Here is a 15,515-nt window from a genome sequence, read left to right on the forward strand (position 1 = left end):
TCATCCAGTGAGAAACGTTCCGCGGTGCAAAAATAAGTGTGATTAAAATGCGTCAATTTTTTTAACGTGTTAATTTTTGTGGAATTAATTAATCTTAATTCACGCGTTAAAGTCCAGGCCCTAATATACATACATACATACATATATATATATATATATATATATATATATTTATATATAAACAATAATAATACATTTTGACACAGGCTGGTCCAACACAATAATTTCCCCTAAAAGCAAGACTCAGCAGAGTAAAAGTATATCAAAGTTTTTACTGATGTTCAGAAAGAAGAGAAGGAGTACAGCCAGAAGTTCAAAAGCAACAGGCTGAAATCCCTAACTGATAAAACGAAAATACCAAAATCAAAATTTCACTGAGGCCACACAGAGGGAAAGGCTGGGACTCTTACTGATGAACAGACAAGACAAACTGGCTCTGAATAAACACACAGAGGGCAGGATAATTGGGCCCAGGTGACAGTAATGAGGGCAGGGGGCAGGTGATTACAGCAGGGCGGGAAACACAACGTGAGTAATAACAAAAACCCTGAAAAAATAAGGCCAAGTAAAAGACAGGACGTTACAGACATAATAGTTTCCCCTGGCTCTTAACAGTTTTCCGACTCTCATCATCACAGCATTGTGTTACAGCGATATCTTTTTTTGCTGATTGACAGATTATTCAGGCATTAGTCTGTTTCTGCACTTCCTGCAGTTTCAACTCCTTTTCACTCTTCCGTAATTTATTTCCTTGGCGACAGCAAACACTAACTCTAAATGACTTCCTATAAATTTACTTGGAAAAACTTGCAAGACCTAGAAGAGTTTAGGTTACAAACAACCCATCTTGCAACACTCTGTAGGAGCTGCCATCACACTGGTGTGCTGTACCATTTGACAGAGATTTCAGCCAGAATGTGCAGCACACCTACACATAACAACAACCCACCGTTTATTTTTTTATTTCATACCATTTTCCTTATTTCATGCATTATTTCATTTTCCACTGTTTGCATTTTTTAACTTAGCATCGGCCTCTTTTAACTGCTGCTTTCATTATTTTATTATTGTATTGTCTTGTATTCATTTTGTGTTTCTTAGGCATGTCAATTATTATTGTACTGCTGTACTCTGGTCCTGAGAATGCCACTTATTATGAGATCAATAGCCGTGTTTCCTTTAGGGGGAAGAGTGGCCACTGGGAAAGTCTCAGGCCACGCCCTCTCAAATGTCCGTTCACTCTGTGTGTCTCCATTACAAAAAAGCCCAGCATCTCAGCTGATAATAAACACAGTGATTGTGAATTAACCGGCATCACTAACTGTGCACAGAGTGTCCGGTGCTTGTTGTCAACAAACAGAGATCACTAAGTTGGTGTTGTTTGTTTGAGGCTTATTCTGTTTGTTGTTGTTTTTTTTTAATAAGACAAAGCACTATAGAGATTTACACCCATTGCTATTAATCCTGGGGCTGTTTGTTGATGTATTTTTTTATTTCTATTTTCTTGTATATAAAAGGTTTAATTGAAATAATAAGGAAAATAAAAACATGCAATCAAAAGTTATGTAGATGCTTGATTATTTTAGAGAGTAAAGACAAGATTTGAAAAAAAATAATTGAAAAAACAAAAAAAATGCAATAGATGCAATAGAAAAGCTGTTTAAAATCCTCCTCCTGTAAAACAGTATTGGTTGAGCATTTAAATGTGATGGCCGCTTTTGGTGCTGAATTCTTATGCATTAGTATTTCTTAAGCAGGTGTCCAGTAACCTGCAACATGTTTCACACACTGCATGTGACTTGGCTGCAGCGCGAATAAAATTTCAGTCAGAAGATTTTTTTAAACTTTATGACCACCTGCACTCAAACATTATGTTAAAAAATATATTGTCTTATATTACTCAGGTTGTTACCTACCTAGCATAGTACAAGTGAGTAAATAAATAAATGGCAGGGTGTGATTATGACCTGAGTATCTTTCTGTCCTCCTCTACAGATGCGATGGCTAATCCTTCTCCAGCAAAGAGCATGGGTGACCCTGGAATCACCCCACTGTCTCCTTCACATACTCAGGTGGCTCAATTCTCTTATGCACATGTACTCATTTCTGTACCTATTGTTACTCTCTACCTTCCTTTTTGTGTAAAAACTACAGTATATGTATAATTGACTAACATGTTGGTTGTCACATCATCATAGTATCACAGTCTTCTTCAGCAATAATTTGTTCATCTTTGACAATTTTTTTGGTTCAGGTTTAACTGTAATAACATCTCTGCGCATCATATTATATTTTGGCAATAGAGCAGAAGTACTTGCTTTCCTTCCATACTGGCACAAAGACTCAGTGTCTGGCCTGTCTGCTCTTCTTACAGACTGGGTCACTGCAACAACAAACAATGATAGGACACAGTACAGACAAACTTTCTCAACAGCTCTTGATGTAGCATGCAGGAACAAGTGTTCACTGCTTCTGTGTGTCTTCATACCTGCACTGCAAAAAAGGTGTGTCTAAGAATAAGATAAAAACACTAAATCTGAGGGAAATGATCTTGCTGCATGGACAGATAATTTCACTTGACAAGATTTCTTAGAATAAGATTGTTAAAAGAAATTAGTAATAAGAAATTAACTCTTAAAACAAGATAAATTATCTAACACTTCTAAATCTAAAGTGTTTTTTAATCTTGGTAAGAAACAAATACTGCTTGCAGCTTTAATTTATCTTGTTTTAAGAGTTAATTTCTTATTTTAAGCGTACAACATGCTTATTTCTAGATGTAATAATCTTGTTTTGAGAAATCTTGTCAAGTGAAATTATCTGTCCATGCAGCAAGATCATTTCCCTCAGATTTAGTGTTTTGATCTTGTTTTTAGACACACCTTTTTTGCAGTGCATACAGACAGACGGACAGAAAGAAATTATTTGGACATATTTAAAGATATTTAAAAGAAGTACAGAAAATTATTTAAAGACCAATAACCAAATTGTCTCTGTGAAGCAAGATAATTTCCCTCAGATTTACCTTTTTGCAATGTGTATACCATGTAAGTACTGATGCTGTCTGCTATATTGAAATGATTCATGTTACTGATCTGGATCATTTGATGTTTTTCAGTGATTGCTCTGTTGTTGAAGACAACCATCTGTTTTCATCATGTGTCGTCACATGTCCTAACACTGCCAAACTGTATATTCTTTCTGTACAGCAAAACGACACAGACCAGGTACCGTCAGGGCCCTCCTTTGTGGTGGTGGTTGCCATTGACTTTGGCACGACATCCAGCGGATATGCTTATGCCTTTACTAAGGAGCCAGAGTGCATTCACACTATGAGGTAGGCCAGCACTGCAATGCAGAATAACAGAATCATGGATGCAGGGCTCTGAAAGTACCTTTTGATATTTTTGATTCTCCAGAAACCCTAAGCCCCATGCAAAATCTTGTTTTACAAGTTTATAAATCTTGCTTTTCACAAGAGGCCACAAAAGTTAGAAATGGCCCTCTAGCTAGCAAAGTTGGAGAAGCTGGGCGCCCCGGTGGCACGCCCGGTAGAGCACGTACCATAGAGGCTCTGACTTCGCAAGTGGGTCGGCCCGGGTCCGCCCTTTCCTGCATGTCTTCCCCTCTTTCACTCTCTCACACTATCAAATACAGCCTTGAAAAATGGATAAAAAATTATCTTTTAAAAAAGTTGGAGAAGCTGCTTATTAGATGCATCTGTTATGGGGAGAGGCACTGCATGTTAGAAAATGCAATGGAGAGATGTGAACACAGCCTTGTGATGTTCCAGTGGCAGAAACCTGGTTTAGCAGTGGTTGTGAGAAGATATTTTTTAAAGTATGTACTTTATTTATTTATTCTCATAGACAATGCACATTAATCAGAAATGTCAATGTGCCAGTGTTTCAACTGTTATCCTTCAGTCTGATGTTAAACTGACCATTGAATGTGTTTCTTTGTGTTTTAGAGTGCAAACAATCCTCTGGTTGAATGATTTGCTCTCGCTAATGGTGCTCCCTTTCTTCATTCACTCTTTAGCTCTCTCAGGGGAAGGGACCAGCTTTGAATGCTTTATCTTTACAATCACCAACCAACTGCTGCACAGCCACATTTAACAACCATGTGGAGTCAATCAGAAAAAAAAGAAAATAGCGATAAATAAATGCATGTTTTTTGCCATAAGCATTTTTAAATGATAGGCAGAGCCCATCATCACCACAAAATCCCGTGTTATCATACATTTGTGGTTACTTGTAAGTGTATGAAATGATTGTAGTTTAATTTTTCTATTTGTTGTGGAGAGGTATATACAGTGTGCCTGAAGTGATACATTTAGTGAGATCGTGAACTAGTGGACAGGGATAACTTTGAGTATGTTCAATAATAATACAATTTAAGTAGTGAGCCTTTCTTAAGGCCTCCCATCTCTCTCTAGAGCTGACACAGATTGAAGGAGTGAAAGAAGCAGCATGCAACACCAAGAGTCCCATGACCCCTCAGGTCAGCTTTGCTGCCCTCTGTGCCAGACACCACAGGGGTTAAAAGCTTCCATCCAAGGTGTTTAGTTGGCCAGCTCATTTGTGATTCTTCACATTCTTGGCATTACTCTCTAAAGATGCACTGTTGGTATTAACAGTGTTGTAATCCATGTGTCATGGGAAAATACAGAGCTAGGTCATGAAGTGATGAGGCAGGCATTGGTCCAAACAGGCAAACAAATCTAAAGGAGCAGGCAGGTGATCCAAATTCTGAAAAATGTCAAATGGCAGTTTAAACATGCTGGTAACAGGTTCCAGTCCCGGGTCTAAGATAACAGATTTACAGGAAACAAAGTACAGTACCTAGAAAGCAAAGGCATGAAGCAAATGGCAGCTTTGACTAATGGGGAAGAATTGTGTGTGAAAAGGTCTGTTATGAACTGTGGGGGGATGAGGGAAAGTGGAAAGAGGTGTGTCAGTGATTTCCTCTAGGATTTAGCATCTATGCGTAGCCATGACAGCGGATGAAATCTTTGAATGCAGACGTGACAAGCAGCCCTGGACAGCCAATCAGGTGCAAGTTGAGTCTGGTGCTTAGAGCCTGCCCCACGTGCAAATAAATGGTACATGGACCTGCACTTATATAGCGATTTTCTAGTCACTTTGCGACCACTCAAAGCGCTTTAAACTACAGACTGCGCTCATTCACCCATTCACACACACATTCATACTGGTGGCATAGGCTACCCTACACGGTGCCACCTCCACCATTGGGAATTCATTCACACACTGATGAACGCAGCATCGGGAGCAATTTGGGGTTCAGTATCTTGCTCAAGGATACTTTGACATGTAGGCTGCCATGGTCAGGGATCGAACTACCAACCTTCCGATTAGTATGCGACCACTCTACCAACGGAACCACAGCCACCCCAAATAAAGAAACAGCTTCATCAACTTGACAACACATGCATAGCATTTAGAAAACATTCACCTGACACATGACTTGACAACAAGAAAACATCAACTTCACAACCTCTGCAAATAACGGGAACTGTTTCCAGGGGACACTCATCAGTGAAGCACATGACAGGGATTGTTGCTGTTGCATGTTGTCTAACTGGTTGATGTTTTCTAAATGCTGCATGTGTGTATCTAAGTTGGTGAAGATGTTTCTGCATTTGCATGTGTTGTGTATATTTGCAGCTCCCAGGGCCACCGTACATAGAATAATACATATCATGTATCATATAGATTGCTCAATCGAATTAAATTAGAAACACACTGTAGGAGACTTTATGATTGCAGTAACTACCTTATCATTATCCTAAGAATCAATAAAATACCACATTTCGATGAAACTTGATTGACACCCATAGTTGATGACACATATGAGAGATTTAAGTGCCAGGTTGCCAGGTAGAGTTGGACGATGTCTACCAAATTGACATATGACAAACATGCCCAGATGTAGCTGTGGATGGGGGGTGGGGCTTTTAAATCACCATGTTGGTGTCAGTGGTCAATGATTGATCCATCTGCCAAACCATAACAACAAACATCAGTCGAGTATGATGTTTGTTGAAGCATTTTCAGTGAAAGCTAAAACAAAGTTATGATGGGTTCTAGTGGAACTTGCCATGCTCAGTGGCATGGGCAGAATTATTTGACTGTGGGGAAATTACCAAGGTTATTATAGTTAACGAAAACTAGAATTGAAAAATTTTTTTCGTTAACTGCAATAAAAATAAAAACGAGAGTTAAAAAAAAAAAAACGATAACTAACTGAAACTGTATTGTGTAGTTACAAAACGAACTAAAACAAACTAAAATTACAGTGAAAATGTCCTTAGTTTTCGTCTTTGTCAACTTTTTTCATACGTAAACCTTTTTGGTTGATATGAAATCTATTTCATCTATCTGTTTTTTGACTTAATAAACTTATTGGGGCTGAGATGGATCAGACAAAGGAAATAAAGGCAACATTTATTGTGACCTTATTGAATCTGGCATCTAACAAATACCCCATTACAGAAAAATAAAACTAACACTAAAACTAATAAAAACTAAACTAAAACTAAGCACTTTCCATCAATAAAAACTAACTAAAACTAACTGCATTTGAAAACAAAAATTGACAACGAAATCAAAACTACAACTAATGAAAAATCCAAAACTATTGTAACCTTGGAAATGACTTATTGAGAAGTTACACCAAGTATGCAGAAGGCAGACTTTCAGACCCCCTCCCCCCCTAAAAACCCTCAGAAGGCAGCTTCTCTGATCCCAGACTTGTAAACTTCCAACACAGGCCTTGAGACTTTACCTAAGAAAGTCTCCCCTGAAACTGGTCATTAACTCTGAACATCAAATAGGATACGATCAGGTATTTTTACTCAGTGCTACTACATTTGCAGTGAAAACAGCTCCAGATCCCCCTGATTATTTAGTTTGGGTGAGTCCCTCCTCTGCTGGAATCCTTGCCTAAACAAAGGCTGGACCGAGGCTGCCTGCGCCGTGTCAGTGAGAAGGTTTTTAGTTTCTATCAAAGAATTGTTGAAAAGCTGGATCAGAGCGGTGGAGTGCAATGCCATGCTTGTACGAGACATTCCTCACCCTATAGACCAACATTAGCATTCATCAGCTGTCCTCACTTGTTTTGAGGGAAACAAATGGAGCAGGAACCTAATTAATGGCATAACAACTCCCCCAAAATAATTTTCTAGCAGCTTTTAAGAGTTGTTAGTTCACCTCAAATCTTCTTCACAATGATGACACTTCCAATTATTATTATTATTATTATTATTATTATTATTATGAAAAGTCTACCTCAGTTGCCCTTCAGATGGCAAAATACATTAATCATTGTTATTCCAGCACAGTTCTGTGCATGCTTCAGTGAGATGGACTGTTCAGGACTGTTCTGTATGCCAGTGGTTCTCAACCTTTTTTCAGTGATGTACCCCCTGTGAAATATTTTTTCAGCCAAGTACCCCCTAACCAGGGCAAAGCATTTTGGTTGAAAAAACAAAGACTTAAAAACAGAGCGCTGTGCCATCAGTGTCTGATTTATTAAACTTTGGAACTGATAAACACATACAAAATTCAAACATTTGAAAAAACAACAACTATTCAAACATTTTAAATGTTAATAATCCATGACTAAATGTATTGCAAATATTTCTCATCACTAAAATGTAGTGATTCAAACTAATGTAGTAAAAACAGTGAGCATATAACCATTTAAAATTATAACTGCTACGCTTCAACCACGACTCCATCTTTGAGTTTTCAAGTGATTGACAGGTGATGCCAGGTGGCATATGACCGGTTGGGTCCAACCATCCTGGTATGGGGGACACTCTGGGTTTTTAGGAGAATGAAACTGAATAGCCTACTGAATATAAAATTAATTTTATGAACCTATAGTTATATTTTCCTAAAATATTTATTAAATACTTATTTTTAAAGGACTTTTGCATGGATGCTACTTTTTAAATGTATATTTTAAAATCTCACGTACCCCCTGGAGTGCCTTCACATACCCCCATTTGAGAACCACTACTGTATGCAGTCTGTCCTAATAAGGACCGGTAGCCTGGATTATTGTTGGTGTTCTGACTTAGTGGACAAGACTGTCATTGTTTTATGTTTTTGTTTTTGTCAACAAATCCTATAAAAAGAACAATCCATCTCACAACACTGCCAACTGCTGTACACTGTTTGCAGCAAAGTTTATTTGAAAAATAATGATTTGAAAACAGCTATTTTTTCAGCACACATTTTTGAAACAAGAGGAACATCACAAAAAAAAAAAAAAGAACTGTTGATGATTCAGATTAATATTAGGAATCCCACCAAATCCACATGTGTTAACAGCTTAAAGCTGTTCTATCTAGTTTCCCCCAGATCTCCTTAATTAGTCCCTCTTTAGGTGCTCTTTGTGAGTTGGATTCTAAAATCCCATCATACACTTCTCCAAAGGAACAGAGCTAATACTAATAATAAATGACCTCCATCTGTCCAGAAATACTTTGGTAGCTTAATTAGCCTACAAGGGAAATACATCTGGCTTTCTAGCAGAATATAATGACGATAATGCACTGACCTTTCACTATGCATTTGGATTTTAATAAAAGCATAACTGACTCATTCAACAATTTATAAAGAATCTCCAATGTTTAAGTAGTGGTTTCACCTACAAACTGATTAATCAGATAACATTTTAAATGTGTTAATAGTTCCAGAAGCCTTTGTTTTATCAGTACTAAAGCAGAAATACAGATCTTTGGCACATGTATTGATAACTGACTTCCTCTCAGGCGTTGGGAAGGTGGGGACCCTGGTGTGTCCAATCAGAAGACTCCAACCACCATCCTGCTGACTCCAGACAGGAAGTTTCACAGTTTTGGCTATGCGGCCCGTGACTTCTACCATGACCTTGACCCCAGCGATTCCAAACACTGGCTCTATCTGGAAAAATTCAAAATGAAGCTCCACACCACTGCAGTAAGTATACAAACATAGTGTATGCACACATTGAATACATGTGTAGCAGTCCTCATGTTACTCTTCATGCAAGCATGCCAGGAAATAGCACACTCCAGTTCCATTGCTGTTTCTCACCTCTACCAATGTTATTTATTATGATGCAGTTTGCTGAGTGAGCTGATATTTTTTATTTCTTGCCATGTGGGAGGCATTTCGCTCAGCAGCTGTTTGCCTCAGGGTCCTTTACTGCACATAATTCTCTGCAGGAAATGCTCTGAATGATGCTGTTACCATCAGCAGTGTGTCGCTGTGGCTGCTGTGGCATTATAATAGATACTTTATTCATCCCTGGAAGACATTTTGATACAAACACCAAATCATGCAAAAAGCAATGTCAAACACAAATATTCATTTATTATCCTTCTCCGCTTATCCGCACTCGGGTCGCTTGGGGTTGGAGCCTGTCCCAGCTGACATTGGGCGAGAGGTGGGGTACACCCTGGACAGGTCGCCAGACTATCACAGGGCTGACACATAGAGATAGACAATTTTAGAGTCACCAATTAGACCTAAGTGCATGTTTTTGGACTGTGGGAGGAAGCCAGAATTCCTGGTGGGAACCCACACTGACACGGGGAGAACATGCAAACTCCACACAGAAGAGCCGCAGGTCAGAGTCAAACCGGCGACCCTCTTGCTGTGAGACAAGTGCTAGTGCTAGCTAGAGTGCTAACCACTAGGCCACCGTGTAGCCCCACAAATACTAACAGAAGAGATAAAAAGTAAAACTGTAAAAAAGTATACCCCAAAACGGATGTAAGTCTTCTAGTTCTGATTTAATAAACATGTACTTAGCCAGAAGTTACAGAGAAGTACACAGTCAGCATTCTCTAGGTCTTTGTGTTCCTCCTCCTGTTGGACACTAGTACAGCCAACAATAACAGAAACCTCAGAGAACTTTAACAGGTGCCATCACTCCCTGTTGTTTCTGAAGTCAGGGGTGTGACCAGTAAATGGGAATGGGCAGAGGATGGCCACCTCTGGGGCCCCTGTGTTGCTCTTCACAGTCGCTGACACATCGTTCCTCAGATGTGCGCAGCTGAAAATATTCCCCAACAAATGCACTATTTCCAGTTTGAGTAACATTTTGTAAAAACTACAGAAGATACAACATAAAAAAAATATATGTATTGAACAATGACACATCCCAGCATAGATCATCACAGTAGATAGCTGAAAATGTAATATGCGACATCATGCCTCCTCTTTATATGATGAATGTTTCCACTCTTCTGCAGTGGTTTGATTTTATGTCCTTCATTCTACCCAAAAACAGAATTTGTCCATCGACACAGACCTCCATGCAGCCAATGGGAAACGAGTGAAAGCTCTGGATATCTTTGCATATGCATTGGCCTTCTTTAAGGAGCAAGCACTGAAGGTAACACGCCTCTGAACTCATGTATACTGTGTTGTATTACATACACAATGCATGTTTTATTTTAATCATCTTGTATTTACATTCTGTAGAATTTGGGCTCAGTTCCAGCATGATCCCTGAAGCCAGTTTTCAGTTTGTTCCAATCACTTAAAAATTAATTATATTAGAATTAAAAATGACTAATCTGGTGATGTCACTTTGTGACATAAGGAATAGCTCTGGTAACATGCAATGTATCAAAAGGTGATGAGTAGCAAAGGAAGAGCATAATGAATAAACCTGACCCAGTGATTCATGTTTATGAATTTAAAACATGATTTTAACCTGTTGCTTGTGTTTCACCTTTCCTCCTGCAGGAGCTTAGTGATCAAACAGGCGGTGACTTTGACAACAATGATGTAAGATGGGTGATCACTGTTCCTGCCATCTGGAAAATGCCTGCAAAACAGTTCATGAGGGAAGCTGCCTATAAGGTAGGCAGAGAGGCTTCATTCACATTTGTACATAAGACATTTATTTTATTACATTAGCTAAAAGGATAACACTCTCTGTCTCTCTGTAAATTTACTACAAAGAGAGATATGTACGCTCAGGGTTGCTACAAAAAGACACAGAGAGTCACAGAGAAAACAAGGGAAGGAAGGAAGGAAACAAGGAAGGAAGGAAACAAAGAAGTTAGGAAACTTATGTAGAGTGGTAAAAAACACAATATTATTGTGGAAATAGTGGACCCAGGACGGAACCTTGCAGAACTCCAAGAAGTGTTTAATTTTCAGGAGAAGTTGCTGATTGGTTTAAAAGGCCCAATTATTTTTATGTATTCAGGACTCGTATACAGTCCAAAAATTGAAAATCTGTGATAGTACTCCTGCAATAGTTATGCTATGTTGCCTACCACAGGATTATTAGTAGTGGTTTACAAAATCTGAGTTTCGGTTCTGTTGGGTTATGTTCCCTTTGCTGTGAAATTAATTCGCTACTGGTTGAGCTTTGTCTGATCAATTTGCCTTTGTCCGTGCGCTTATGTAACATATATCCTTGCACTCGTGTCAATAGAGGATCCTCACAAGCAGAGAATTTTAAGAGTGTGTAAGTCTCTTCGGGCCATCAGTGTATTTGGTCGGCTGGGTGTGGCTGCCTGCAGAAAAGAAGCTAGAGGAGGAGAGACAGACCACAGCTGTGATGGGTAGGGCACCAGGGACCTGGTTTGTGTGTGTGTGTGTGTGTGTGTGTGTGCGCACGCGTTTCTGAGAGAGGGGATGATGAATTTGACTTGTACATCCCCCACTGCATTATTGTTAATTATGAACCTGAATATCCAACTAGCCTATTCAGGCTATATATATAAATATATATATATATATATATATATATATATAGTCACATTTTTGTACTTTCACATGGAGGCTATTGCCAGTTAGTGTGAGAGACATGCGATATCCAGACTCCTTTACATATGTGCACTTTGAGTGTCTCTGTCATTTCACCACTGTAGTCTGTGGTCCAGAGATGTGAGTGCATTATTTATTAACTCATAACTAAATGGCTTGAAGGAAAGCCAAGCAGACAATGTGAAATGTGCTCAAATGGCCCTGCAAAATTTAATAGTTGCCAGACTTCATTCTCATTTAGGTAAGAGCCTAAAAGCCAGTAATGCAAATCACTGACAAGCTTTCAACCGCTGATGGTGAAAATGATTTGAAATATTTCAATTTATGGCCATAATTATTAATATCTTCAATCAAGGTGATCTTAGTTTTTCTTTTAGCAAGCAATGAACAATTATGTCTTGCTAAAAACTGTTCCTATCTTCCCCCTGCATTATGCTCTTTATTACTATTGGTTGTTCCTTTCTTATGACTCTGTGGAAGTTTTAGGCCAGGCTTATCAATTGACCCATGGCTCAGGTGTGATAAGGCTGCTTGTTAGCACCGTCCCGTTTACTTTTATGCTTTGGCCAAAAACACACCTATGGTTAATTAAGAGACCAAATACAACCCCTTTGTCCCTTGTCCCTTTCTTTGCAGATGGGTTATATGCCATTTAAGGAGCAATAGTGGAACTGGCCACACCCTAAATGTACTTGCTCCGTGCACTTTGTACTATAGGTGCAAGGCACACTGTTTAATCTTTGCCATACTTATTATTTTTCATCTTCCTCCGGATTTTAATGACATTTTTGCCAAAGGATACATAAAAAAGTGTGCAGTAATCTGGAATGGTGTGCTACAAATGTTTTGCATAGATTTGCCTCACCGTTTTCATAAAAATCGACAGAAACTGCAAGGACATTTCCCATTAAAAATAATGTTGCGACAGGTGTGATCTCCATTAAATGAACTTTCTCAACTGTCAATACTGTGTGCCCCTCCCCTCTCCACCCTCTAAGCCCCCGGGATACAAATGGAAAATTGATTAGAAGCTGTTGTGTGGTAGAATGTACTACCAATAGTTTTTAAAAACTGCCAAACTGGGAAAAAAATATTTTTAGTTAGAGTTACAATGGGGAAAACTGTGCGATCCTGAAACTCAGTATATATAAAGCGAACAAAATGCCCATTTCAGCTAAAACTATTAGATTTAAACAGATCATTTGATTATTTCAGCACTCTATGCCAGAACGGATATGTATATCCGGAGGCATATCTTTGTCCTCTTAAAAGTTACATTCTTTCGGTTAATCTGATTTTAAAAACGTAGTTCTAGTTCTTTAGCATCCTTCTTTTAATACAAATTCAATGGACTGAGATGGATTGGACTGTGTTGTATTGTGAAACTCACACCGTCTCAATTTCAGCAGATTTTTCAGCAGATTGTTTTGATTATCATCAAAAATGTTACTGTGATGAAGTTAAATTTGCTATAAAATCTGAAATCAAATCAACACATTCCAATCTTTTAGAGCTGGTTTGGGACTGATTCAGATTGATGTTTTCGTGCTGTTTTGTCCAATGATATCATTCTTTTGTCCTGATCACACCCCTGGTGTGCAAGCTTAAGGAGGAGGAGGAGGAGGAGAGGAGGGAAATGTAGACAAGAGCAGAAACAAAAAAAAGGAGGAGAGCTTTTAGCTGTTCTGCAGTGGGGCTAGAGGGTGGGATGGAGGGATGAGCTAGCAGAGAGAGAACGTGAGTAAATCAGTATGAGGAGGGACAGCCGAGCATGTGCAGTGACTCAGCATCAGGCAGTGTGGATCATTTGATTGGCTGCTCACGGAGGACAGAGGGAGGGAGAAAGCAAGTGAAAGGCAGCCCACTGCAGTCACTTCTCCTCCTCAGATCACATCAGCTGTTCTCCCGGGGGCCATGACACAACCCACAGCCCTTTCTCTGGCTCTTTATTCACCCCTCTTCTCTTCTGATCCACTCAAACACCAAGCAACATTTCTTCTCTGGCTCTTCTTACTTTCTCAAGCAGTAATGACATTGCAGCTTTATTGGACTTTATAAGGAGCCAACCAAAAAGAAGAAGAAATAAGTCTGTGGTTCTGAAACCTTGTAGAACCTGATAATGTAATAAATTCACGATAATGTAATAACCCCGATAATGTAATACAAATCTGCACTTGAGTCCATTGAAAATGTAATAAAACCTGATAATGTAATAACTTCCCGATAATGTAATACACTTTTTACCAATAATGTAATAAAGTATAACACCAAGCACCTTTAGATTTCAAGAAGCTGTTGAATGCATTCGTGTTGTCATGGATACCTCGTTTGTGAAAAACGGATGAACGGGTCAAAAGTTAATAAACATTCAACTTTGACCTGTTGGTGGCGCTAGAGCTCTTGAGCTAGAGTTGCCTACACAGTATCACCACTTGAACCCAAGTAATGGGTGGTCTGCTGTTAAATTATTACATTATCAGGACTCGCAAAATGAAGGCTAACCTGATAATGTAATAACCTCCCATTAATGTTATACTTTATTACATTATTGGTAAAAAAGTGTATAATATAATTGGGAAATGCACTTTCTTACAATACCGGGAAGTTATTACATTATCAGGTTTTATTACATTTTCAATGGACTCAAGTGCAGATTTGTATTACATTATCAGGTTTTATTACATTTTCAATGGACTCAAGTGCAGATTTTTATGACATTATCGGGGTTATTACATTATCGGGTTCTACAAGCCTCATTCCTCACTCACAGTTTTTAATCAAAACAGTGAATTACAGCTGCTTTATTTCATAGCATTACATTCGTCTGTGACCTTTATGACTCATTCTTGGCTGTTGATTACATTGTTGTGTCATAGTTTTTAAATTATGTTACTAAATGATCTTACTAGTTGCTCTACATGAAAAAATTGAGACCATTCAGACCATTGACACCAGGCAACAGATGGTGACTCACAGGTACTATGAGGCCCTGCAGCAATGTCACCATCCAGAGTGCTATATTTAACATAAGTTACATAATTTTAGTGTATTTTCATGAATCAGTTAAATGTGTGATATGATGCCTACGCTTTCCTGTTTAATAGTTGCATAAATTTGCTGGTGAGAGCTGGATATGGAAGTAGCTTGAAGTTATTTGCTATTGTGAGATATATTGCCAGAATCAACGCCTGCTGCTGCAGCCTTCATATGAATATAACTTAAATGCCAAATTCATGCAGCTTTTTGTACACAACATGCCTCTGCCATCAGGACATGTCTGACATAGGTTCATGTGAAACTAGCTCTACTTTGCAGTCAGTAATAATGCATCTACAGGAGTGGGAGTACTGTGTTTTCTGCCCTACAGTACTGTATATTGATGATGATAGAGCCAGCATGAATACACATCCTTCTGTTTTGTTCACACAGCACACAAACAAACAGGTGAAATGTATTTTCTATTCTCTTCAAATTTTAGTTAGTGAATTATAAAAATGTGTTGCTTACATACAGCATTACATTTCATGTTATTTTTTACATTTTAGTCAACTAAAATGTGCACCATAGAGTAATAAAGTCTAAGGCTCAGCATCTTAACCTCTGAATGTTGCCAACATCAAACCTGGTTTTGAGTTTTCCTGCAATTCCGAGAAACTTCCGAGATATTTTTGGTGTCCAGCCTCTCATTTGAACCTCTGTCCTGGCTGCATT

At 38.6% G+C, this 15,515-nt stretch overlaps 1 protein-coding gene across 2 annotated transcripts in view; it reads left to right on the forward strand.

Moving 5' to 3' along the window:
- The window catches only part of hspa12a (heat shock protein 12A), a 79,016-nt gene that overhangs the window by 37,661 nt on the left and 25,840 nt on the right, over nt 1-15,515 (forward strand). For both annotated transcript variants that reach the window (XM_059323905.1, XM_059323906.1), the window contains exons 2-6: nt 1,996-2,072; nt 3,210-3,337; nt 8,804-8,990; nt 10,309-10,413; nt 10,770-10,886. In XM_059323905.1, the coding sequence (XP_059179888.1) occupies nt 1,996-2,072; nt 3,210-3,337; nt 8,804-8,990; nt 10,309-10,413; nt 10,770-10,886 (614 nt within the window). The remainder of the gene's footprint in view (nt 1-1,995; nt 2,073-3,209; nt 3,338-8,803; nt 8,991-10,308; nt 10,414-10,769; nt 10,887-15,515) is intronic.

The sequence above is a fragment of the Centropristis striata genome, chromosome 20 (assembly GCF_030273125.1).
Source record: "Centropristis striata isolate RG_2023a ecotype Rhode Island chromosome 20, C.striata_1.0, whole genome shotgun sequence".
In the NCBI taxonomy this organism is placed as follows: domain Eukaryota; kingdom Metazoa; phylum Chordata; class Actinopteri; order Perciformes; family Serranidae; genus Centropristis; species Centropristis striata.